Source organism: Pelophylax lessonae (genome assembly GCF_965119305.1).
Source record: "Pelophylax lessonae genome assembly, chromosome: 8".
NCBI classification, from domain to species: Eukaryota; Metazoa; Chordata; class Amphibia; order Anura; family Ranidae; genus Pelophylax; species Pelophylax lessonae.
The window spans coordinates 178,715,268-178,741,859 of NC_138775.1; the positions used below are offsets into that span (position 1 = coordinate 178,715,268).

Here is a 26,592-nt window from a genome sequence, read left to right on the forward strand (position 1 = left end):
TATTGACCTCAATGAATCATTCATTAATGTGTTCCTTTAAAGTGTGTCTTAAAGTGTGACTAAAGCCAAAGGGTTTTTGTTTTGGAGAGTAGAGCGGGGAATGGTATAAGGATTTTTTTTATTAGAAGGCCAGGGCTTGAAGTCCCAGCATAAGTAAATATATCATACATGTATCACACTGGAAGAAGTAGGACTAAACCAGTGTAATAATGGTCTCCTAGTATTTGCAGCGTAAAACTTTTTACATAAAGCAGGTAGGTATTTTGTAAAAAGGTTTGACTACATATTTTTTTTTTTTACGTTAAGCAGACTTCAGCAGCTTCGGTCTATGTAGGCAGACTGATAACATAATGAATAGGTCACACGACTAGAACATTAAAAAAATAAATAAAAATGAATATATGTATATATATTTTATTAAATAAGACGACGCGTTCTTGGACAAACGTTCTATTACTATACAGTATATTCTGGCATATCAGAAATTCATTTAGGCCCCTTTCGCACAAGCCAAATCAGTTTTTCTTAGCAGAGGATCCGTCTGGTGATCCCCAGGTGAGCCGAGTGAAGTGGCCAGATGACAGGTCCTGGTCTGCTTTGCTTATGCAGAGCAGACATGGACATAGCCCACTCTGCTCTATGGACAGTCATATGTAAACTGACCGGCTGTTTGTTTAAAGATTATTTAGCTGCACACAGAAGGAAGGTTTTTTACCTTAATACAGAGAATGTCTTTACATTTACAACCACTTTAAATTGAGAAGCTTCAAAATAAATCCTGCCACGCAATGGTGCAAGTCACAATAGGGTTTATTTAATAAAGCTGGAAAGTGTTTTCTGCATAGAAACCATCAGCGTCCACGTTTTATTGCCAAAGCGTAATTGAACAAGCTGAGGTTAGAAGCTGACTGGCTATCATGCACAGCTGCACCAGATTCTGAGTGCTCCAGTTTTGGCTCTTTTCTCCCCCAATGACTGGGTCCATATTAACACTTCTGACTACCCAAAAACAAAAAATTAAAAAAACACACGGAACCATTTCCTCCTTATCTTATGCCAATTTGGTCTCAAAACGCTACCTTTCTGGCTATGCAACACCTTCCATAAGCTAGGTACTTTGGTTGTCCATCCCTCCCCAATGCGGACAAAGCTATTATATGGGATATAAAAGAAGTCTAAAGGCCCGTACACACGTACCGATCGTCGGCATACAAACGTCGGTGGACGAAGGATCTGCCGATTGTACGCGTGTTAGTATGGTGCCTCCGACAGATGTCTGCGCACAATCCGCGGACAAAAGTCTTTCCTGCAAACATGAAAATATTTGTATGCCGACACCAGAACGGACGATTGTTCGCCTGTCAGTACACAATTCGGCCGACAGACCGCAGATTTGCAAGACTGGGCATGCTCAGAAAATAGAAAACACAGGGAAAGTTAACCATTACATGACATCACTTCTGCAGTCGGCGGACAAAATTCTTGTGCTGTCCTTGTGCTGTCTTTGCACTTTTCAGCAGACACCGACATCCCGGGGAGAAAAGAGGAACATTTGTAAGCCGACCATCGGTACGTGTGTACGGGGCTTAAGGCCGCCTCACTTTCCTCCTGTTCTGCCTGCAGTCAAACTGGGAGAAAAAAATCAACTGATCCAACAGCATGGATGGAGGCATCTCTACTGCTGGCAATTGTATTAAGGTAGCTGTAGCACCTGCGGCTGCCTGGACAAAAGCACTGCCAAACAGTAACTGCATCACAGGATAGCTGTTTGGCGGACCATTTTTCACCCAGCTCAAAAGATTTCTAGATTCACTTTTGTAGAGGCGGATGTTGCTTGCAGCACTCACTGCTCAAATTTTGGTTGATCTGGCAGAAATTAAAGCCAAATATGGGGTCCAGTTTTTTGTTGCTGCATATCCTGGATTGCTGCAAACACAACGAGCATGAATGTCCCAACAACCAAAGACAACAATGTATTCTTCAGAATGCAGATACTGTGTGTGCTTTAGTGAAATGCTTATCATGTAGATATACATGTACATGCCAATGACCCAAATTTAAAATTTGTGGTGCTAGTAATGTAAACTCACTAAGCAGCAGCCCCACTTGTAGAACCAATAGGTTTGTGGGCTAAAAAGTCCAGAAGATCACATGGTGACAAACATGGTGGTAAAATCTATATAGCCCTGGCAAGTCAGGTCTCGGATTGTTGAAAAACAGAATCTTGTGCTCGGTGATGGACCACTAAAGGAAAAGACAAATCCCTGGGCAGAACAGTTTTATGCCTCGTACACATGCAACGATTATCGGCCGACCGATCGTCCGACTTTTGTCCAGAGTGGTGTTTTGTTGGTTGGAATGTGCCTAGACTGCACACCAATTTTCTCAGCCAACAAAAATCTACTTCTGAAGTGATGTCATGTGCTGGTTTACTTTCCGTGTGTTTTTCCTTCTCTGAGCATGCCCAGTTTTGCTCATCAGATTTTTGTCTGCCGAAATCTGTACTGACTGACGGAAAAATCGGCCGTTGTGTTGTTGGCCAACAAAAATTTTATAGCCTGCACACCGACTTTTCGGCCAAAAAAAAATCTGGAGTCGGTTGTCGGAAGCATCATACTAACAAGCCGAAAAACGGCCGATCAGACGTTGGCCGAAAATTCCCGGCCAATAATCGATGCGTGTGTACGGGGGCATTACTTTTTGCACATTATTTTATCAAAAAAAAAAAAGAAAAAAAAATACCCAGCACCTCATCCATGCTCACAGACCCTCATGCTTGTGTTCAGATCTTTAAATAGAATGGTCTCTAAACCCACCAAGTTTTTAATCTTTTGTAGGGCCAGTTTAACACCTTTCAACCTGAATGGCACTGCAATCCATTAAAGCTCCACAACTGTGTTGCGTCACACCACAACTCAGTGTTGATTTACTAAAAGCATGTTCCAGTGCATGGTAAATGAGGAGAAACTTCACTCTGAAAAGAATACCCAATCACATGCCAGAAAAAAAAGTGCTTTTGCTTGCTCATTTAGTAAGCTCTGGAGCAACCACACTTGCAGAGTGCACAGTCTATTTGCCTTTAGTAAAACTCCACTGAGTTCACTACCATGTGTTGCCAAAAAAAGGTCAGGTGCAATTTCTGGTGCACTGGAATGCATGAACGGCCTTATTCAAAATAAATTAGCTGCCTTGAAGAACGTTATGTTAACCGGCCTAAAAGATTGGATGGACAAGGAGGGTTTATGTCTCTTCTGAAATGACCCACCCATTTGCAATTTTTCTTAGGATGTAAACTGAGCTGATCATACATGCCTCATTCTCAGCATGTCTTGGTATTGAGATAAATGAAAAGGACATGATCCTGGCCAATCAAGATGTCTTAGGATCCACTTGAGAAGGACCAGGCGAAAATCTCAGCAGTGAAGATGGAGCTTGTGGATGTGGCTTAAATAAAGTGAAGGTGAGAATAATGCAGCTTGGAAGCATTGCACAGAAGTGCGTTTCAACACACTACACTGGTGTAAAGCAAGCCTGGAGTAAACTTGTCTCCAAATGCATTACAGGGCTCACAAAAGCTGGATACACACTATACAACTTTTGTTGTCAGATTTCCTTTAGATTTACCTTTTCTATGTAGTGCAGGGGCCTGCCTGATTGCATACAAATTGAAAGTGTTTAGGTTTGACCTCCTATTATATGGTTTTGGTAATGGGCCATACACACTATAAGATTTTCTGAAGACTTTTTCCTTTAGACTTACCAAAACCATATAATATGAGGTCAAACCTAAACACTTTCAATTTGTATGCAATCTGGCAGGTCCTTGCACTACATAGAAAAGGTAAATCTAAAGGAAATCTAACCAAAAAAGTTGGATAGTGTGTATCCAGCTTAAGTCTGAAGGAAAAAATCTAAAGAAGAAAAATTGTATAGTGTGTATGGCCCATAAGTCTCAAGGAACTGGGGAGCATTCGAGCGATGTGCAAGGATTGTCTCTTTTAGAATTTTTTCAGATTACTAATGGGTAAAACCAACAGAGGGTGACTAGTACAGTGCGTGTAGTTTGGTCACAGATATATTTCCTGAAAGTAGTTGTAAAGCCTTAGGGTTTTTAACTTTCATGCATTCTAGCATTAAGGTAAAAAACATTCCTTGTGCTGCTCCCCCCCACAGCCACCTTGATACTCACCTCAGCCCCCTCTTAAGCCAGCGATGTGCACGAGAGCCTCAGCTGTCCCAGACTCCCTCTCCATTTGCTGAGACAGCAGCGGGAGTCACTGAGGGGAAGGAGGGGTGGAGCCAAGCAGCAGCACTAGGTGTCTTATAGAGCACAGACCAGGGCTCAGGAGCGAGCACTATTTATGGGGGGAGGAGCCAGGAGCACCGGAGGGGGACCCAAGAAGAAGAGGATCAAGCCTGCTCCGTTCAAAACCATTTTTTTTTTTTTGTTTTTAAATGAACTTTTAATACCGTTTTAAAGAATGTTTAATGAGTTAGAGTGAAAATACTGGGACTATAATAAATCTTAACTTTTCCCACTAATAGTGAGGGAGGTCATGAGAAGTAGCAGAGAATTCAGGAAACTGATTCAATTCACTGCAGCTCAGTATACAATTAGAAATCAACCAATTTTTGTTTCACAAAACTCAGCAATGCTACGCAGAATTCAGTGGATTTGGCTTTTTATCGTCATTGCACAAAAATAAATAAAAGCTTTACAAACGATTTGCTATATTGCGACTCCTATCATTTATGCTACAGGCAAAACACACATGCAGTCAATGACTCATTACCTGTTGCTCCATATTCCATAAAAGAGTTCCACAAAAGCAAAGGATAAATTCAAGCAAAGAAAGCCAAATAAATTTCTTGACGTAGAATCGGAGAAGATGGACCTGCAAAAGTAAAGATACAGATGAAGCAACGGGTCATTCAACTACAAAAACACCACGTTACCATCTAAAGCCTGTCTAGACTAATAAAATGTTTTTCATGACAGGTCTTGAAGATCCTGCTACACAGCATGTTTACATAGAGATGAGTCAGTGTAACTAAAGGATTATTTCCTGCCAATGTGGTCAGAAAAGAATGTCTGTGTCAAAAACTGGTTCAGAAAAACTACTCGGCCTGCATCCTTATACATACAGTCATTGGCTTCAAATAAGGCACAAAACATTGTATTGGAACTTAGATCAATATAACTCCACTATGTATACCATACCTGTGGGATCCTGAAGAAAGCTGAAAATTACTGAAGGAGACACTGCCACTACAGTGATCCTCACCAGCTTCCGTGTCAAGAGGCTGCCCTGCTGCATTAACACAACAATGCTTGTCGCTGGGCATGAGCACCATTCAGAAATCGCTGTATGTTTTCTCAATAAATACAAAGCATTCTCTGATTGGACAATGTGGAGAGGTGGGGCAGTGATTTTATGCTCTCCAATTTATCCAATCACAACATGAAAAGCATTCTCTGAATGGTGCCCATGCTGAGTGGGTGACATCTTGCTCTCGCAATGCAACAGGGCAGCCGCTCGGCATGGGGACCCAAAAGCTAGTGATCACTGGAACAGCAGTGTCTACTACAGCGATTTCCAGCTTCCATGGGGATCCCACAGGTATGGTATATGCATAGTTCTACTGGACCAATGTAACCAATTAAAAATATCTTACTGGCTGCATCACCAGATGAAAATAGAAGATAAATAAGCCTCAAAAGGAAACTAAAACAGACATCACATCTAAGAATTGGAAAGCTGCAATATGATAAAAGGTTTGCTTTTGGGTTAACTACTGCTTTATTCTTTACCTGTGAAACATACTACAGTGATTTTTCAGCAGTCCTAGCAGCCCATTAGGTAGGAGCTACATATACTTCCTTTGTGCCAAGCTGGACCAATGTAATGGCACTTTTCCATTGCAAGTACCGGCTCGGCTCTACTCGGCCCGGTTTGCTTTTCCACTGCTGGTAACGCATGGTATGGTGTTGGAACGGTTCGGTACGGTTTGCTTTTCCACTAAAGTAGTACTAAAGTTAAGTGGGTGGGATAACAACGATTCTCTGACCAATCAGTAGCTAGTAGTAACTGCATGCAAAGGATTGTGGGATATGGTACCAGGTATGGTACCTCTTGGAACCACAATCGAGGTGGTACTGTTTTTGAGAGCCGTACCGTTCGGTTCCATACAGTGGAAAAGCGCCCGCCGTACCGTACCGAACCGCTCCTACACCATACCATGCAGTACCAGCAGTGGAAAAGTACAAAAGCGAGCCGAACCGTTCGGTTCCATGCAGTGGAAAAGCGCCATAAATATGCAATACAGATAATACCCAGAGCTCAGTTTTAGGTCTCCAAAAGTTCCTTTTAGTTTTCTGGGATACGATCATAGATTTAAATATAAATTTGTGATTGGAACACCTGGTGAGCCCATTAGGAGGTGTTCCCACTCCCTATAATGGGGTTTTAATATTCTGGAGAATGCCGCAAGAGATGTGGAAACCCCCAAATGTCCCAGGCCAGGAATAACCTAGACGAGTTATGACAGGGAGATCTCCCTGTCAGGAGTATCCAACACCTATAAGATGGGCTGACACATCAAACCAACTACACCTAGAAGTAAAATAGCACTTTTGGGTGGACAGACACTTTTAGCCCTTTTGTGGTGCCCTAACATAGCACAAGATAGAATTAACTAAAGATTAAGTAAATAGAGAAGAACACTGAACTAGGTAAAGTGCACCCAGCACCAGATATCATTTGTCTAGTGAAGTACTGAAATTAAAATTCCGGTGCTGAAGTCAAAAATTCAGGATGCACTTGGCCGAAAACCAAAACAAACAGTTTTTAAAATAATATATACAGGAGTATCTCACAAAAAGGAGTACACCCCTCAGTGCCGGTTCACACTGCAACGGCACGATTTCGGGGGCGACCTGTGAAGTCGTGTGCACCGCGACTTGCACGGACTTCATAAAATGAATGTCTATGCAAGTCGCTCCAAAGTAGTACAAGACCCTTTTTCTAAGTCGGAGCGACTTGTGTCGCTCCTATTAGAACCGTTCCTGTACTACACAATGGACCGCGACAGTCCACGACTTGTCAGGCTGACAAGTCGTACTAGTGTGAATGGAGACTTACTTTTTATTATATCTTTTCATGTGACAACACTGAAGAAATGACCCTTTGCTACAATGTAAAGTAGTGAGTGTACAGCTTGTATAACAGTGTAAATTTGCTGTCCCCTCAAAACAACTCAACACAGCCATTAATGTCTAAACCGCTGGCAACAAAATTTGGAGTACACCCCTAAGTGAACATATCCAAATTGGGCCCAACTAGCCATTTTCCCTCCCTGGTGTCATGTGAATTTAGGCATTTTCACTTAAGGGTGTACTCACTTTTGTTGCCAGCGGTTTAGACATTAATGTCTGTGTGTTGAGTTATTTTGAGGGGACAGCAAATTTACACTGTTAGACCCCGATCACACTGGGGCGAGCCGCCTTTGCCGGGCGACCTGTAAAGTCGCGGTGCGCAGCTCGCACCGCGACCTCGGAGCGGCCGGCACAGACTTTATAATTGAAGTCAATGCAGGTCGCTCTGGGTCGCCCCAAAGAAGCTCCGGACCCTTTTTCTAAGTCGGAGCGACTTGTGTCGCGCCTATTAGAACGGGTCCACAGCTTCTCTATGGCAGGCGACCTACGGCGACCTGTCAGGCGACCAGGTCGCCTGACAGGTCGCCCCAGTGTGAACCGGCTCTTAGCCCCCGTTCACACTAGGGCGACCTGTCGCCTTCCATAGAGAAGCTGCGGACACGTTCTAATAGGAGTGACACAAGTCGCTCCGACTTAGAAAAAGGGTCCGGAGCTTCTTTGGGGCGACCTGCATAGGCTTCAATGTTATGAAGTCCATGCCAGCCACTCCGAGGTCGCGGTGCGAGCAGCGCGCCGCGACCTATGAGGTCGCCCGGCAAAGTAGCGTCGCCCCAGTGTGAACGGGGGCTCATACAAGCTGTACACTCACTACTTTACATTGTAGCAAAGTGTCATTTCTTCAGTGTTGTCACATAAAAAGATAATAAAATATTTACAAAAATGTGAGGGGTTTATTCACTTTTGTGAGATACTGTAAAATATAGAGATTTTATAAATAGGTATTAGATTTGACTTTTTATTTAATATCATGAATTTAAATGAATATGAATTTAATGTCGCCCATTATGAACACCTTTTTAAGTGCTGTTAAAAATCCTGCTTGCTGCATTTTTGGTCAGCACCTCCCCATTGAAATGCACTGAAAACGCAGCAAGAACTCATCAAAAATGCACCCGTGTTGTATTTTTGCTGCATTTTTTGAGTCACATGACCTATGGCACCCATTATCAGCACCTTTTTTGCATCACTAATATTGTCAGGTTTAGTCTCGGTTCACACTGCCGGGACTGGAAAGTGCTGCGACTTTGCCAGGCGACTTCATTAACCACTTCGGGACCACCTGCACAAAATCACATGTACATGATTTTGTGCAGGAGATGCCGAGGGCATGTGCGCACTGCCGGAGCGCTACTACCACTGTGATAGGACACAGTGGGAGCCAATCAGCGGGTCCAGCGGCTGCGATAACCGCTGGGACCCGCCAATCGTTCGTCGGAATGACAGAACAGCGGTCTGTATATGTAAACAAGGCAGACCGCCGCTCTGTCACAGAGGAAGAGAGAACTTGTGTCTCACTTTTCCTCTAGTGCATCCACTACTACAGTTAGAAAGCACTCCCTAGGAGCACACTTAACCCCCTGATCACCCCTGGTGGTAACCCAATCCTTGCTAGTGTCATTTATACAGTAACAGTGCATTTATTTTAGCACTGATAACTGTTTTATAGCAGAAAGTAAAAAATAGTTTTTTTTTTGTTTACAGCGCAAAAAAATAAAAACCGCAGAGGTGATCAAATACCCCAAAAAGAAAGCTCCATTTGTGGTGGGGGGGGGGGGGGGGGAGACATCAGTTTTATTTGGGTACAGCATCGCACGACTGCGCAATTGTCAGTTAAAGCAATGCAGTGCCATATCGCAAAACGTGGCCTGTCCTTAAAGCGGAGTTCCACCCTGGGAAAGTATTTTTAATAAAAATACCCCCGGGACAGTCAGGGCTAGTGCATTCCACAATGGCTAGCCTCTGATCTGTCCCGGGTTGCACTTACCTTTTAGGAGAAATACTTACCTTGAAAAAGTATTGCCCAGCACTGCCATCTCAGGTGTGGGCAGCTTGAAGCCAGCGCGATCCTCTTGTGTCCTCTTCCATCTTCTTCGGTCCCACAATGCACTGCACCGGCCCTGCCGTCACTTCTGGTGCCTCAGAGTCATCCCTGCACAGCTTCTGGGCATGACGCACGCGCACCGGAACTGACGTCGGGGCCGGTGCAGGCGCATTGATTGCTGGGAGTGATGACGTTCAGCTCCCAGGAATCATTGCAAAGCCAGGAAGTGATGAATCGCCGTGAACGCCGAGGGGAGGAAGGAGGAAGTAAGGCAAGTATATTTTCTGATTATAGTCCTTAAACGTCCATCAGTGGCAAAATTTCAAAACAAGGGGTTAATTCCTCCAGCAATAGTCCAATCCACCAAGTGTTGGGGTCACCACTGCTCTACACCTCCACCGATGTGATAATGGGGGGAATGGCAACTCACCAGAAGCTGTGGCCCACCTATTTGCATAGGACAGGCAAACAAGCTGTTGTAACACAAATCCCACTCAGGAGCGATTAGGAGGACCTTTCCATTTTGTTAAAATCTTTGTCCTTAACCCTAGAAAAACAGGTCCGTGCCTGGTGGGACATTTCCACAACAGAAATGTACCTAGCAGAAGGACTTGTGAGCAGAGGTTTAAGATGGGATTTAGCCCCCCAGGATGGCCTGGAGGACGGGGAATCGATGAAAGAATGAAGAATGGTGTGATTTTTTCCACCAGGCTGGCATGGATCTCCAAACCCTTCTTCTAAAACGCAAAAAACGCAAAATGGAACTGATCAATAATAAAATTAAGGAATTAAAAGAGAAAATAGATAATGTAGTGGGAACAAGTGATTTAAAGGAGTTTAATGAAGCAACACAAAAGAAGTTAGATAAAATAGATAAGGATGTACAGAAAAAGAAGGTTAAGAAATATAACAGAGACAAGAGAGACTTTGAAAATAAAATTATCTTCAAATGGCAGTTGGAAACCACGAATATTGAAGTGCATGAACCTCAAATAGAGGAATTAGGAGAAGGAGGAGCAACTTTAAATGCTCCGATCACTCCTATTCGGAATAATACACCTAGGAGACCCCCTAGAAATCAGTGGGAACCCAGAGACGCCACCCCCAATTGGAGATCGCACCAAGGTAATTGGAATACCTATGGCCCAGGGAATAGACAGTGGACTGAGGTCCCCCAAAGAGGGAAGTCCAATAGGGGATTCGGTAATGGAAGACGAGGGAGGGGTAAAAGTGGAACTACCACTCATCCACAATATAGTGGTCACCCTAATCCTAATTTCATACATAACAATTACTACCAACCCCTGGCAGATTATGGAATATCTAATGGCCAACCCTCAAAGAATGGGCCTTTTTTAGGGAGAGGGAGGGGACGGGGGAGACGCCGCCCCTTCCAACACTCACATCCAGGGGGCCCAGGAAGACCGGTAGAAAGCAACACACAGGAAGAAGAGTCAGAGCTGGACGTAGAGTCCAGCACAAGAAAAAGGAGAAGGGAACTCTAAACCAAGGGATTTTCAATCTGAGCCAAGTGGAACTGACTCAGAAAGAATTATATGTGCTGGATCAGGGATTAAAATGTGCACCAAAACGGGCTGTCAATAAGTTTAATGTGTACATTGACACTCATAAGTTCATTAGAAAATTGAACCTGAAAAAGCACTTTTTGAATAACCCCATCATCTCAGTGAGTAATAATTCTAACACCTCTGCGAATAATGGGAACCGGGGATCAATGTTGAATAGTGGTTTAAAAAACAAATCCACCATGAACCCTCAAGTGATCAACAATCACTATGTGGAAGTCTTTAAAAATTCAGTTCTGGAAGACTTGCAGGAGTTAATTCCCAACACTAAGAAAATTCAGAATAGCATGCGGCATATTACAGAAGGTCTTGAATCCTTGGAAAAAAGGAAAGAGATCATTATTAGACCAGCGGACAAGGGAGGGGGAGTGGTAATACTTGATAAAAGCTTTTACCACCATCAATTGTCTAGTATGCTTAATGACGAGAAAACTTATATCAAGCTGTCCGCCGATCTGACATCCAGGTTTGATGAGGAACTGAAAAACCTGGTTGAGTTTGGTTATAGGACATATGCCTTAACAAAAAAGGAGAAAAGATATTTGACCCCTAGCGTGTGTAGGATACCCACAATATACACGCTTCCCAAAATTCATAAGGACGTGGAATGTCCTCCAGCCCGTCCTATTGTTAATGGGATTGGGTCCGTCACCGCTAGGTTGGGCCAATATCTTGACAAATTTCTCCAACCCAGTGTGTTGACTACGAGAGCCTTCTTGAAAGACACTAAAGACTTGTTGTTAACGCTGGATGATGTGTTGTTGGGCGAGGACTCATCGGCCTTCCTAGTGACGGCCGATGTGTCCTCGCTGTACACCATCATCCAGCATGATGATGCTCTGTTGGCCCTTAATTGGGCTTTGAGTAAGAGGGATGAGATTCCCTTTGAACAAAAGAGATTCATCCATAAAGCGTTGGATTTCTGTCTCTCGCATAATTATTTTTGGTTTCAGGATTATTTTTTCAGTCAGAAGACAGGTGTCGCCATGGGAGCCAAATTTGCTCCCAGCTTGGCGAACATCTTTATGGCTGAATGGGAGGACAAATGTGTATTTAACCAACAAAAAAACGAATTACGTTATTACAAACGGTTCATCGACGATATCCTGTTCATATGGGAAGGCTCGGAGGAGTCTCTGTTACTATTTATGTCCCATCTAAATTCCAATCCCAATAATATCAAGCTGGAATTTCATTGGGACAGGACAAGTATACAATTTTTAGATGTGACCATTTTTAGACATTTTACAGGGTTTGCAACAAAGGTCTTTTTTAAAAAAACAGATCGTAACAGTTACCTTTCCATCATGAGTGGCCACCACCCTACGTGGTTGAAGAACATTCCCAGGGGCCAACTCATGAGGGTGAAGCGTAACTGTACGTTTGATGATGATTTCATGACACAATCAGCTGTTATCAAAGAGAGGTTCATTCATAAAGGATACGAGGAAGATAAGTTGGATTTAGAGATTAAAAAGATTCTCGAGTTGCCTAGATCTGAGGTTTTAAAAAACAAAACCAAGTCTGTAGATAATGGGAAGGAATGGAGTTTCCTCTCGGACTTTTCAAGTGACTACAGAAATGTTGAGGCAATTTTTGAAAAGCACTGGCCTATGCTTTTAAAAGATAGGGTACTAGGCCCAGTTCTTCCAACTAACCCCTCCTTTATATACCGTAAAGCCCCCAATTTTGGGGACAGAGTGGTAAAAAAGGTTTTGGACCCCCCAAACGTTACCTTCTTCCCTGATAGGAAAGGCTTCCACAAATGTGGGCGTTGTCGGGCGTGCTCATTCACTAAAAATAATTTGAGGAAAAGGGAAGTGTTTGAGGTCCCAGCTATAGGGAAACAGTTTAAAATTCAAAGTTGAATAACTTGTGACACCACACACGTAGTATATGCCTTAATGTGTCCGTGTAATTTAATTTACATTGGTAGAACAAAAAGGACCGTTAAGAAACGTGTAGGTGAACACATCACAAACATTATAAATGGCTTTAAGGACCACAGCGTATCGGAGCATTTTAGGAGGCATCATAACCAGGACCCCACTGATCTACAGTTTTGGGGTGTAGAGAGGGTGACTCCATCCTGGAGGGGATCTAACTGGGTTCGAGAACTATCCAAATGCGAAACCAGATGGATTTTTCTCACCCAGGCCCTGATCCCCAAAGGGTTAAACATAGATTTGGACCTGAACTGTTTCATCAGTGATCTTTGATGGACAGTACATAGGGGGAGAATGCACCTTTGTTGTAGTTTACAGTTCTATTTGTATTTTTTAACCCTTAAAGATCTTTTTAGAAAATGGGATTGTAGTATGAGTATCAGGTTTTGAGACCATTTAATAAGTGTTTTAATTTTAAATTTTAAAATTTTAACTTTAAATTTTAGACCTTTTATATTATATATAATATAATTTAATTGCTTTGTGTGGATTCCTATTGGATCCCACTATTATCCATATCGACTTCTGATGTGTTGCATTGGTTGGCATCTTTTGGAAAATCATTCGTGACCACACATGTGGTATTGGACATTGAGTGTTGCACAATTTTATTTTCAATTTTATTTTCAATTTCATTTTTAATTTTATGGAATTTTACAAAAAATTTTTAATTTATTGTTACTTACACTGTCTGTTATGGGGAGTGTAGTAGATATTGTGAATGTGATTTTTATGTAATTTTCTATGTAATTTTTGATATGCACATTATTATGAGGTGTATAAGGATAATTAGCCTGTATTTCATTGTATATTTATTATTACATGAATATGGGAGGAGCATGCTGACGGTATATGGGTATGTCTTGTATTGACAAGACCACCTAAATGTATATCATTCTAATCAATGGGACACCGTAGATTAATGTAATACAATTATGATAACGGCGGCTGTATACTGTATTTGGTACGACCGCCCACTGCACATTGTATGACTAATGGGAAACCAGATAATCGTGTAGTGTAGCCTTACGGGAATAGGACCTAAGTATGGGCAAGACAAGCAGGATGTAGGACCTTTTCAGCGGTCCGGTGTGGGCGGAAGTGCTCGCTGTCATGGAGCGGCCCGATTTACATATAAGGGCGGGTCATTAGATCCTCGTCAAAACCATCAGCAGACACTCCTATATAATCGGACGCCGTGCCGTAAGGTTCACGCCCTTTGAAAAAGTCGGAAATGACGAAACGCGTCAGGGCATGAACCTTACGGCGACCGGAAGTGCACGGGGGACACGAGTGGCAGCTTTGGAGATCCGAGACACCAGCGTGGAGAGGGTGAGCAGGATCGACACAGCATACCACGGTACCCGTAGCACTGATATCTACTAAGATATTGAAGGCATATGGTTTTAATGCGTTTGTGAGTACATTTGTATTGGGGTTTTTTTGAATAAATTATCTGATGGGTGAAACAATATCACACTAGTGCGGTTCCTTCTTTCCCCCTATGTTCATCATTTGAGCAATTATCGGGAGGAGAAGGGAGACACGTGACTACCCGAGATTGAAATCCAGTAATAGCAGCAGTAATCGCTCCTGAGTGGGATTTGTGTTACAACAGCTTGTTTGCCTGTCCTATGCAAATAGGTGGGCCACAGCTTCTGGTGAGTTGCCATTCCCCCCATTATCACATCGGTGGAGGTGTAGAGCAGTGGTGACCCCAACACTTGGTGGTGTTTCTCACTTGGTGGATTGGACTATTGCTGGAGGAATTAACCCCTTGTTTTGAAATTTTGCCACTGATGGACGTTTAAGGACTATAATAAGATGTGACTGGTTTTAACTACGTCATTTCTCCTCAATTATACCTGCGCTACTTATACCATTGTATATGTTCCAAGGGACGATATATATTTGAGTATACTTCTACACATTTTCTTTCTTAAAGTAGCTGCGGTATTGTCTATTTAAGACTTGTTTTGAGGTCACTTGTGCGCAGGGGATATATTTGTATCACCAGTAGAGGGCAGATTTGTGCTACACATATATATTTTTTCAAGTATATTTTCTGCTATACGAGGCAAGTAAAAAAAAAAAAAAAAAATTGCGATTATCCATTTGTTTTTCAGGTGACCCGGAGCGAGAAGATGGAGGTAAGTATAAATTTAGGGTGGAACTCCGCTTTAAGGAGGTAAAACCTTCCGGAGGTGAAGTGGGTAACAGAAGTCAATGCAAGTCGTGATAAAGTCACCTCAAAGTAGTTTAGGAACCTTTTTCTAAGTCGCTGCTACTTGAATTACACCAATTAGAAGGGTTCCATTGCAGTTAACAGGGTGCGACTTGTCAAGCGACTTTGAACTCTCAAGTTGCACGATGAGTCGCGGCAGTATGAACCAAGCCTTAGTGTAAGCATGCTGTGCTAGGTGTGTATATATAAATACTTACAGCTGTGTATTACCTCTCACATAGATCACAGTAAGGGCAGCTTCACATTGGCCCGCTGCTCTTTTGCTAACAATCAGTTTTTGTACAGGTTAGCTACACTTTCCCATAGACTTCTCTGAGGTCCTGAAGCGGTTTCAAAAAGCACACTGAAACTCCTGCATGCTTCTTGAAACCACACTAAAACTGCAGGACCTCATTGAAGTCTATGGGGAAGTGCAGCTAACCCACACAAATCCCACTGGTTTGCTACACTTTGCTGAAAGCACAGCGGGGACTGCGCCAGGCAGTGTGAAGCCACCCTAAGCCCCCTGACAATGCATGTATCTGATTTTATTTCCAGAAGCACAGACTTTTTTTTTTCCAGGTATCTTCCAGGCCATATACTTCCTGCACGGAGTTGTAGCTCAGAGATAGTGGAAGGAAGGGATTGGACTTTATAGGCACCAGTATTAAAATTGTATGTTCTTTATTGAAAAATTTCACAGAAACACATAACAAAAACACAAAAGAAGGAGGGATCTAAAAAAGACCAGCATATCATGTACATAGATTGCAATGAGGCGGTAAAGCCACAAAAAACAGTGTGCAAAATCGCATAGCCTGTCAAGTATTAGTGGTTATAACAACAATCACAAGTATTACAGAATGACCTGTGTTCATGAGGCGGCCCAGGAGAAGGAATGACCGTCTCCAAAGGTCGTCTGTACAGAATGGGTACACAGATGTTGGGTTGAATCCCAGCTGCCCTACATGTTTCGCTTAGCCTAGTAAGCTTCTTCTGGAGCATATGGTGAGAACAAACATCTGCATAAGGACAAAGCAATAAAAATGAATATCCTAGTATATAGACATAAACAGTATAATAAAATTAACATATTCATAGGGGTTGTTATACATCTGAAAAGGTCTAGAGACTAGGTTCCCTCTGTGTCTGCGGGCCTGGTAAGCACTCCCAGCATTCAGGCCCTTCCTTCCTCGTTTCCACCCTTCTCCTGTTCTTCATTCACCCCCTCTTTCTTTTCTCTTCTATCCTCCCACTTTTACCTTCCCTTTCTGCTATCTTTCTTCCCCCCTGGTGTGACAAGGGTATTGAACGTAGCCTCAAATGTAACCATGTGTTGGCTAGTCTCTAGACCTTTTCAGATGTATAACAACCCCTATGAATATGTTAATTTTATTATACTGTTTATGTCTATATACTAGGATATTCATTTTTATTGCTTTGTCCTTATGCAGATGTTTGTTCTCACCATATGCTCCAGAAGAAGCTTACTAGGCTAAGCGAAACATGTAGGGCAGCTGGGATTCAACCCAACATCTGGGTATCCATTCTGTACAGACGACCTTTGGAGACGGTCATTCCTTCTCCTGGGCCACCTCATGAACACAGGTCATTCTGTAATACTTGTGATTGTTGTTATAACCACTAATACTTGACAGGCTATGCGATTTTGCACACTGTTTTGTGGCTTTACCGCCTCATTGCAATCTATGTACATGATATGCTGGTCTTTTTTAGATCCCTCTTCTTTTGTGTTTTTGTTATTAATGTGTCTCTGTGAAATTTTTCAATAAAGAACATACAATTTTAATTCTGGTGCCTATAAAGTCCAATCCCTTCCTTCCACTCTCTCTACTTTGTAATTTAGGATGTGGCACCCCTAATTACCCCTCCCTTCTGTGCGCCTAGACACCCTGCAACCTAGGAGCGCACATACAAATCATTTTGTAGCTCAGAGATAACCCCATCATGTTAATCCTGATCAGTTCATGTTGCAAACAGAGACCCATCTCACCTTACAGTCTGATCACTGAGGGAGAGGAGACTTTGGAAATGCTTCCTCCTGCCTGCAGCAGACTGACAACATCTCAGCCTGGGCAAATCACTTACTGAAAAATCATTTTCAAATGCCATCATTCACCACTGCTGAAGCTGAATTTGACCGCTAGCACAGCCTGTAAGTGATGTGAACACTGACTATCTGCATCTTCACCAGTGTCCTTTGTGTAGGTGGCTAAACATGTTCGATATTTTGTGTGTTCGATATTTTGTGTGTGTACCCAGTGCTGTCTAACCATAAAGTGCTCTATTATTTGTCCAGAAACAGAATATTTAAATTACAGTACATAATTACTTTTTTTTTTTTTTTTTATTAAAGTGCAAAAAATGTGCATGAACAATAAGTCCTTTTAAGTGCTGGTTATCTTATCCTTCCAGTGCCAGTATGTTCCAACAAGTGCCATTGTGCTCCCCTCCTAGGTGCCCTTACTCACTGACTGGGTTAAAAGCCTGTTTCAAAAATAATCCTCCAGTGGCAAAAAAAAAAAAGTTTTTTTTTTTTTTTTTTTTCTTTCTTTTGTGACTCCGGCAGGTAGGTCCAAGAACCTCATATGGAGTGTAGGGAGATAGAATCAGGAGAACTCCATAGTGCAATTCCATTTTTATTGTTAAAAAAAAAAAAAAAATCAAACATATAAAAGCCAATTGCGCACTTACAAAACTCTTCTCTTGCATGTGAGCATGTAATGACACTGTTCTGGAATTTAAAAGTCGCAGTTTGCGTTCCAAAGAGTGGATGTGACATAACCAGAAGTATCCACTTACCGACCGGGCCACAGCCAAATGACAGCTACAGCTAGGTTGGCTTATTCTGGGAGGGCGTACAAGGACGCCCCTCCAGAATAACGCACATGGAAGTTTCTGTTCTCGCCGGGTCCAATGGACTCGGTGCATCACAGATCGTGGTAAAGAGCCAATGACAGCAGCCCTTTACCACGTGATCACTCCCTCCAATGACTGAGCGATCAGCTATCAACAAACCGGCACATGTCCGCTTCAGTTCTCTCCTCGCACGCTGTATGCAGCGATCGGTACAGCGTGCAAGGAGAGGAGAGACTGCAGCACCGCTCATCCCCTGCCTCCTCCATGCCTCAATCATGCCCATCCGTCCCTCAATCATGCCCACCCGTGCCACGTCAGTGCTCATCCGTGCCTCACAAAAGTGTAATGGGAAGTCAAGAAATGAAGGTGCTCCTTGCATGTTGGGCCTCTGTATGTGGCCAGGCTGTGTTAAAGTCTCACACATGTGGTATCAACATACTCAGGAGTAGTAGCAGAATGTATTTTGGGGTGTAGTTGCAAGTATGCCTATACAGTGTGTGTGACAAATAACTTGGTATTATATAAATATGACAATTTTGTGAAAAAAATAAATCTTCATTTTGCAAAGAATTGTGGGAAAAAATTACAACTTCAAAAAACAAAAACTCACCATGCTTCTTACTAAATACCTTGGAATGTCTACTTTTCAAAAATGGGTAATTTTAAGGGGGGGTATTTGTACTTTTCTGGCTTGTTAGGGTTCTTTCACACGTGCTTTCTGCCCGGCGGAATCAGTTTTGCTCAGCAGGGACCGATCCGCTGATAACCGCTGAGCAGGCGGGTGACAGCTCCGCTTACTTTGCAGACAGACCTGTCAGAGCCCCGCTCTTCTCTATGGGAGATCGGATGAAAATGGACCGCCTGTCCGTTTTCTTCTGATCCTCTCCGATCCAATCCTCCAGACGGATGAAAAATTGGGTTTCCATCAGTCTCAATTTCACAGGCAGGATCGGATAGCAGGGAACGGGTCAACGCTGACATCCGCTGCTCCATAGGGGTGGATAGAGTGTCCAATCAGGTCCACCTGAAAAAACTGACAGGCGGAACTGAGCGGAAAGCTCGTGTGAAAGGTGCCTTAGGCTGGCCATACATGTTCAACTTTTGTTGTACAATTTTCTGTCAGATCTACCACAAACCACATAATGTGAGGTCAAAGCTAAACAACACATTCACTTGTATCCAATTAGGCAGGCCTTCGTACTACATACTTGAAGGTAAATTTCAAGAAAATCTGACAGAAAACTGAAAGAAAAAAAATTGTATCATGTATGGCCAGCCTTAGAAATTAGATAGGCCGTTGGTACATCAGGTGTGATCAATTTTCAATGATTGGCACCATAGCTTGTAGACTAACCTCCACAAAGACTAATATATACCTACCTATTTGGGTTATTTTTATCAAATATATGTAGCAGTATAGCTTTTGGCCAGAAATTTATGAAGAAAAATTACTACATTTGCAAAATTTTTAAACCGAAAACAAAGAAAAATGTATCTTTTTTTTTTTTAAAGCGCAAAAAAAAAAAAAACCCAGTGATGATTAAATACCACTAAAAGAAAACACTGTGAAAAAAGGATGAACATTTCATATGGGTATAGTGTTGCTGAGTAATTGTCATTCAAAATGTGAGAGCACTGAAAGCAGAAAATTGGTCTGGTTAGGAAGGGGGTTTAAGTGCCCAGTGGGTAAGTGGTTAAAGGACTTTATTGTTCATGCACATTTTTTGCACTTTAATTTATTAAAAAAGCATTATGTATTGTGATTTAAATATTAGGTTTCTGCACAAATAATGAATAGAGATGCATATTAAGCACTTTATGGTTAGACAGGGCTGGGTACACACATAAAAATTCCTGAGAGGAATATACACCTTACATCCCAGCAGCAGTCTTGTAAACGCATTCCACATACTTTATAAGGTGGGGGATCATAACATCTTAATAAACATGTTAGATGTCTATCATCAACTTCTTCCTTCAACAAGGGCTCATTTACATTTGCATTGACTTTAACACACATTTAAAGCGGAGTTCCACCCAAAAGTGGAACTTCCGCTTTAAGTAGTCCTAAACCCCTGACATGCCACATTTGGCATGTAATTTTGGGGGGGGGGCGGGTACCTAGTTTTGACAGGTACCCGCTCCCACTTCCGCTCGGAGCGCCCTGAGCAGAAGTTCTCCTCTCCCCCACCCTCCCTGCAATCTTCTGGGACATGTCAGAGGTCCCAGAAGATTGCCGGCCAATCAAGACACGCAACGCAAATCGCGCATGCGCAGTGCGTACCCGGCTGTGAAGCCGCAAACTGTCACAGCCGGGTGCCCACACCAGTGATGCCGGCACTGCCGAGACCAGAGGGAGAGGATAGAGGCTTCGGGCAGCCGCTTCACTGGACCGGGGGACAGGTGAGTGTGTGTTTATTAAAAGTCAGCAGCTACATTTTTTTGTAGCTGCTGACTTTTAATAAACACAGAAAAGGCTGGAACTCCGCTTTAAGCGCCTACCACTTCAACATGCTTTTCTGATGTGTTTTTGATGCTATTTTTTTTTTTTTAACGCTTTATTGAAGCTTTGCAAATGCCCTGTGTGTTGATTGTTATTTATTTTAAAGGGGTCAAGTAGAACACCAGCTCATTGGCACCCCCTCGTTCAGCAAACCCCCAGCTCAATGGCACCCCCTCGTTCAGCAAACCCCCAGCTCAATGGCACCCCCTCGTTCAACAAACCCCCAGCTCAATGGCACCCCCTCGTTCAACAAACCCCCAGCTCAATGGCACCCCCTCGTTCAACAAACCCCCAGCTCAATGGCACCCCCTCGTTCAGCAAACCCCCAGCTCAATGGCACCCCCTCGTTCAGCAAAGCCCCAGCTCACTAGGACCCCTCGTTCAGCAGATCCCCAGCTCACTGGTACCCCTCGTTCAGCAGATCCCCAGCTCACTGGTACCCCTCGTTCAGCAGATCCCCAGCTCACTGGTACCCCTCGTTCAGCAGATCCCCAGCTCACTGGTACCCCTCGTTCAGCAGATCCCAAGCTCACTGGTACCCCTCGTTCAGCAGATCCCAAGCTCACTGGTACCCCTCGTTCAGCAGATCCCCAGCTCACTGGTACCCCTCGTTCAGCAGATCCCAAGCTCACTGGTACCCCTCGTTCAGCAGATCCCCAGCTCACTGGTACCCCTCGTTCAGCAGATTCCCAGCTCACTGGTACCCCTCGTTCAGCAGATTCCCAGCTCACTGGTACCCCTCGTTCAGCAAAGCCCCAGCTCACTGGGACCCCTCGTTCAGCAAAGCCCCAGCTCACTGGGACCCCTCGTTCAGCAGATCCCCAGCTCACTGGTACCCCTCGTTCAGCAGATCCCCAGCTCACTGGTACCCCTCGTTCAGCAGATCCCCAGCTCACTGGTACCCCTCGTTCAGCAGATCCCCAGCTCACTGGTACCCCTCGTTCAGCAGATCCCCAGCTCACTGGTACCCCTCGTTCAGCAGATCCCCAGCTCACTGGTACCCCTCGTTCAGCAGATCCCCAGCTCACTGGTACCCCTCGTTCAGCAGATCCCCAGCTCACTGGTACCCCTCGTTCAGCAGATCCCCAGCTCACTGGTACCCCTCGTTCAGCAGATCCCCAGCTCACTGGGACCCCTCGTTCAGCAAAGCCCCAGCTCACTGGGACCCCTCGTTCAGCAAAGCCCCAGCTCACTGGGACCCCTCGTTCAGCAAAGCCCCAGCTCACTGGGACCCCTCGTTCAGCAGATCCCCAGCTCACTGGTACCCCTCGTTCAGCAGATCCCCAGCTCACTGGTACCCCTCGTTCAGCAGATCCCCAGCTCACTGGTACCCCTCGTTCAGCAGATCCCCAGCTCACTGGTACCCCTCGTTCAGCAGATCCCCAGCTCACTGGTACCCCTCGTTCAGCAGATCCCCAGCTCACTGGTACCCCTCGTTCAGCAGATCCCCAGCTCACTGGTACCCCTCGTTCAGCAGATCCCCAGCTCACTGGTACCCCTCGTTCAGCAGATCCCCAGCTCACTGGTACCCCTCGTTCAGCAGATCCCCAGCTCACTGGTACCCCTCGTTCAGCAGATCCCCAGCTCACTGGTACCCCTCGTTCAGCAGATCCCCAGCTCACTGGTACCCCTCGTTCAGCAGATCCCCAGCTCACTGGTACCCCTCGTTCAGCAGATCCCCAGCTCATAGGTACCCCTCTTTCAGCAGATCCCAAAGCTCATCGATACCCCTCATTCTGCAGATCCCAAAGCTCATCGATACCCTCATTCAGCAGATCCTCTCCTTAGCAGTATCCCAAGCTCTGCTGGTCCCCCACTCACCTCCTGATATATTGCACTCACGTGTGACATTCCTAGTTTCTCCTGCTCCGGTCCCCCAGCTCTGCTGATCCTCTGCCACTCAGTCCTCTCTCTCTCAAGTCCCCACTCACCTTCTGCTATAGCAGTCCCACACTGAACACCATGTGTGCCGACTGCTAATTGCTCCGGCCCAGACCCTGCTTACCTTCCTGCTGCTCCACACCAGATGTGATGTCTGCACCAGACACTTCTGCAATATATACACATGAACTGGAAAGGACTGCTGATCTCCGGTTCACTTGTTGGGTTTCCCAGTGCAACCTGGGATACTCACACCTGCAATACTTTTAAAACAAAGTGAAGCCAACACCGAATAAAAGCCTCTAAAAAGCAGCAGCTGCATAAGCAAGCTTTATCACTTGCGGTGACTTCTTTGAAGGCTTTGGAGACGCTTTCAAGCGCCAAGAAAGCAACAAGTAGAATAAGTTTTATATTCCGTTATACCCCAACATGTGAATAGGTCTGTAAGCTAACCATTTTATTTAGTGACAGGGGCTTGGATTGGCAGTTTGAGCTTTAAAAAAAGTGTGTCCAGTGCCATATTCTGAAGCAAGCGTAAATGAGCCCTTAGGGAGATCCGACAACTGTGGCTGCCACCCCACAGCAACGCCACAGCTGTGAGCTACCACCCCACAGCAACCCAAAAAGAAAATTGCGATGCTAAGCACCCTGCTCCAGCGCTCAGAACCAGGTTCCCAGGCTGCCTCAATTCTGGAACTCACACTTGCCATCTACTGTGGCTAGGCTTTGCTACCCCACCGCAACCGTCACAGCAACGGGCTGCCACCCCACAGCAAATGCCACAGCAACGGGCTGCCACCCCACAGCAAATGCCACAGCTGTGGGCTGCCACCCAACAGCAAACGCCACAGCTGTGGGCTGCCACCCAACAGCAAACGCCACAGCTGTGGGCTGCCACCCAACAGCAGTGGGCTGTCACTCCACAGCAACGGGCTGCCACCCCCACAGCAATGCCACAGCTGTGGGCTGCCACCCTACGCTATCACCGGCTATACTAGTGACTTATATTAACTAGTGACCTCTAATAGTAAAAGGATAGGAGGAAGATGAACTCCTGGACCCCCCAATGCCATGTGTACAACCCAGAGCCCCCAGTGTGTGCTGTCTCCTATAGACATGGAGGTACACAGAGAGTAGATCCATGGCTCCATCTCCCCGGACACACATATACGGTGCAGTGCCACGTGTACACCCAGCGGCGCCCTCACCTGATCCAGCCGGACACTTTCCGGGGCACGTTGAATTTAGGCGGCTTATACTCATCGTCCTTTATAGACAGCGGCAACATCCTGACACCCGCTAGCCGGAACACCGGACTCCTGGAACACCCGGCCACCAGATTCCCCCTTAATGAACCCGACGCCCCGTCTCACAGGCTGACCGTCCTCTCCCAGCCGGCTCTGCCCGGTATTCCAATGGCTCTAAACCTTCACACAACTTGTGCCGAGCTCCGGGAGCCGCTTCCTTCTTCCGGGAAGTAGCGGGTGGCTTGACACGCAAGCACTTAGCAACCAATCACATCACAGAGCGCCGCGCTGACTTCCTGGCAGGAACACCGGAGAGTGCAGCGCTGACTGAGCTTTACACGGGGGGCGGGGAAAGGACGTGCCAGCATCAAGCATGGCCGTGGCGTGCTCTACGTCTGTGCGTCTTGGCGCACGTAAGAACGGAAGAGGAGAGCTGTGCAGTGGAAGTAGGTTAGCTTACTTTTCTATAACCGAGCCATAGACTATGAGGGACGGAGGGGTTCTGCAGTCCTTATAGCTTTATAGGCTCTGGCAGTAAATTTTAGTTTGAGAAAATGATGTTCTGCTACTAGTATGGCAAGCTGTGTATGGATCTGATATCAGGGAATTTGCACATGTTTCAGTGAGGTGTGTAGCTTCTAATACTTTATCACAGTAGAATGTAAGACCAGGGTTCAATTGTCCACAAGGGGGAAAGTCCTACAGCAACCTGGCAGAGCAGTGCATTGTGGGGGAGGCAGGAAAGTGCAGCCCCCTCTGTTAGAGCTGAGTTCCTGGAGGGAAGGAAAACCTTCACTGTAGTCACCATCAATACACAGTACACACCATTACAGGGTAAGTAGAAATGGGGAGATGTGTTCTGAGAGGTGGATTCTTTAAAGTGCTGGTTAGTCAGCACCGTCCATGTGACATTGTGGACTAATTAGAATCCATCTGGTCTGTAGGAGGGGAAGCAGTGGGGATTTCAAATCTTCGGAGCGGTTTGCAGGAGGTAACTACAGCGGGGGACGGGGAGGGGGTCCGGTGGTAAAGAGGTTGTTAAAAAAAATGTTCAGGCTTCTTTCAAGAAGCATAGTGCTTTTGCAGAGTCATTTGTCCCTCTCTATGCTGAAAACCACGGTAATCATGGCTGCTAATTCTGTGTACTCTTATGTGTGCTGACCACAGTATCATGGCTGCTGATCCTGTGTACCCTTCTGTGTGCTGACCACAGTAATCATGGCTGCTGATCCTGTGTACCCTTCTGTGTGCTGACCACAGTAATCATGGCTGCTGATCCTGTGTACCCTTCTGTGTGCTGACCACAGTAATCATGGCTGCTGATCCTGTGTACCCTTCTGTGTGCTGACCACAGTAATCATGGCTGCTGATCCTGTGCACCCTTCTGTGTGCTGACCACAGTAATCATGACTGCTGATCCTGTGTACCCTTCTGTGTGCTGACCACAGTAATTAATGGCTGCTGATCCTGTGTACCCTTCTGTGTGCGGACCACAGTAATCATGGCTGCTGATCCTGTGTACCCTTCTGTGCGCTGACCACAGTAATCATGGCTGCTGATTCTTGCGTTGACCACAGTAATCATGGCTGCTGATCCTGTGTACCTTTCTGGGCGCTGACCACAGTAATAATTTCTGCTGATCCTGTGTACCCTTCTGTGTGCTGACCACGTTAATCATGGCTGCTGGTCCTGTGTACTGACCACGTTAATCATGGCTGCTGATCCTGTGTACCCTTCTGTGTGCTGACCACGGTAATCATGGCTGCTGATCCTGTGTACCCTTCTGTGTGCTGACCACGGTAATCATGGCTGCTGATCCTGTGTACCCTTCTGTGTGCTGACCACGGTAATCATGGCTGCTGATCCTGTGTACCCTTCTGTGTGCTGACCACGGTAATCATGGCTGCTGATCCTGTGTACCTTTCTCTGTGCTGACGACGATTGTTATGGTTGCTAAACTTTTGTCTCCCTGTGTGTGTTGACCATTATAATCATGGCTGCTGATCCTGTGTCTTCCTGTGTGTGCTAACAATGGTTATCATGGCTGCTGATCCTGTGTCTCCCTGTGTGTGCTGACAATGGTGATCATTGTTGCTGATCCTGTGTGTGCTGACCACGGTGATCATTGCTACTGATCCTGTGTCCCCCTCTGTGTGCTAACCACGGAAATCATGGCTGCCGATCCTGTGTCCCCCCTCTTGGTACTGACCACGGTAATCATGGGTGATGATTGTGTCCCTCCCTCTTGGTGCTGACCATGGTAATCATGGCTGCTGATCCTGTGTCCCCCTGTGTGTGCTCACCATTGTAATCATGGCGGCTGATCCTATGTCACCCTGTGTGTTCTGACCACTGTAATCATGGCTGCTCATCCTGTGCCCCCCTGTGTGTGCTGACCACGGTAATCATGGCTGCTGATCCATGATACTGTGGTCAGTTTATGTGCCCTTGTCAGCCTGCAGTCTCTTCCTTACCCCCCCCCCCCCTCCCTGCCTGTCACCTATTAAGTCAGTGTTGAACTGCTCCCCGCCCCTCCCCACCTACTGCTTTTGTGTATATAATAACTGCCGCATTACTAGAATCCACTCTGTTATATGAAGCTATGTTGCACAGTGGAAGATATATATATACTTGGAAGTATATCCCCCGTGCCAATGGGTTAGATATTATATTGGAGAAGGTGTTCAATATTATATGTATGTAAAATGCAGCTGCTATAGTGAGGGTAGAGGTGTGTTGTATATAGCCACAAAGATGGGGGCTACCTATAGCGCTTGCTGTGAATATAAATGCGGCTAAATTAAAGGTGCTTAACCAGTGCAAAAAAAATTGTTACCAAAGGGGTAAGTAATTTATACATACCCCTTTGGTAACAACTGGTTAAGCACCTTATATTTAGCCGCATTTATTTACAGCAAGCGCTATAGGTAGCCCCTGTCTTTGTGACTATATACAACACACCTATGTTGCACAGTGACTTTGTTTTATAAAAATGATGCTGCTCAATACCTTATTGCAGAGCCGTGCTTTGTGGTCATGTGGCCGCCCACTGCTCTCCTCTTCTCCTC

The 26,592-nt window shown here is 45.0% G+C and overlaps 2 protein-coding genes across 3 annotated transcripts in view; one reads left to right on the forward strand and one right to left on the reverse strand.

Moving 5' to 3' along the window:
* SLC30A7 (solute carrier family 30 member 7) overlaps positions 1-23,854 on the reverse strand; it is an 82,800-nt gene extending 58,946 nt beyond the window's left edge. Inside the window, exons 1-2 of the mRNA XM_082265858.1 lie at positions 23,486-23,854; positions 4,794-4,895 (exon numbers count right to left, since the gene is read on the reverse strand). Coding sequence (XP_082121984.1) covers positions 4,794-4,895; positions 23,486-23,565 — 182 coding nt within the window. The 5' untranslated portion in view covers positions 23,566-23,854. The remainder of the gene's footprint in view (positions 1-4,793; positions 4,896-23,485) is intronic.
* Positions 23,855-23,879: 25 nt separating this feature from the next.
* The window catches only part of EXTL2 (exostosin like glycosyltransferase 2), a 49,039-nt gene continuing 46,326 nt past the window's right edge, over positions 23,880-26,592 (forward strand). Inside the window, exon 1 of one of the 2 annotated variants that reach the window (XM_082265859.1) lies at positions 23,880-23,970. The gene's annotated coding sequence lies outside the window, so the exon portion shown is untranslated. Of the gene's footprint in view, positions 23,975-26,592 lie in introns of both variants that reach the window. The other variant, XM_082265860.1, reaches the window with a different exon arrangement.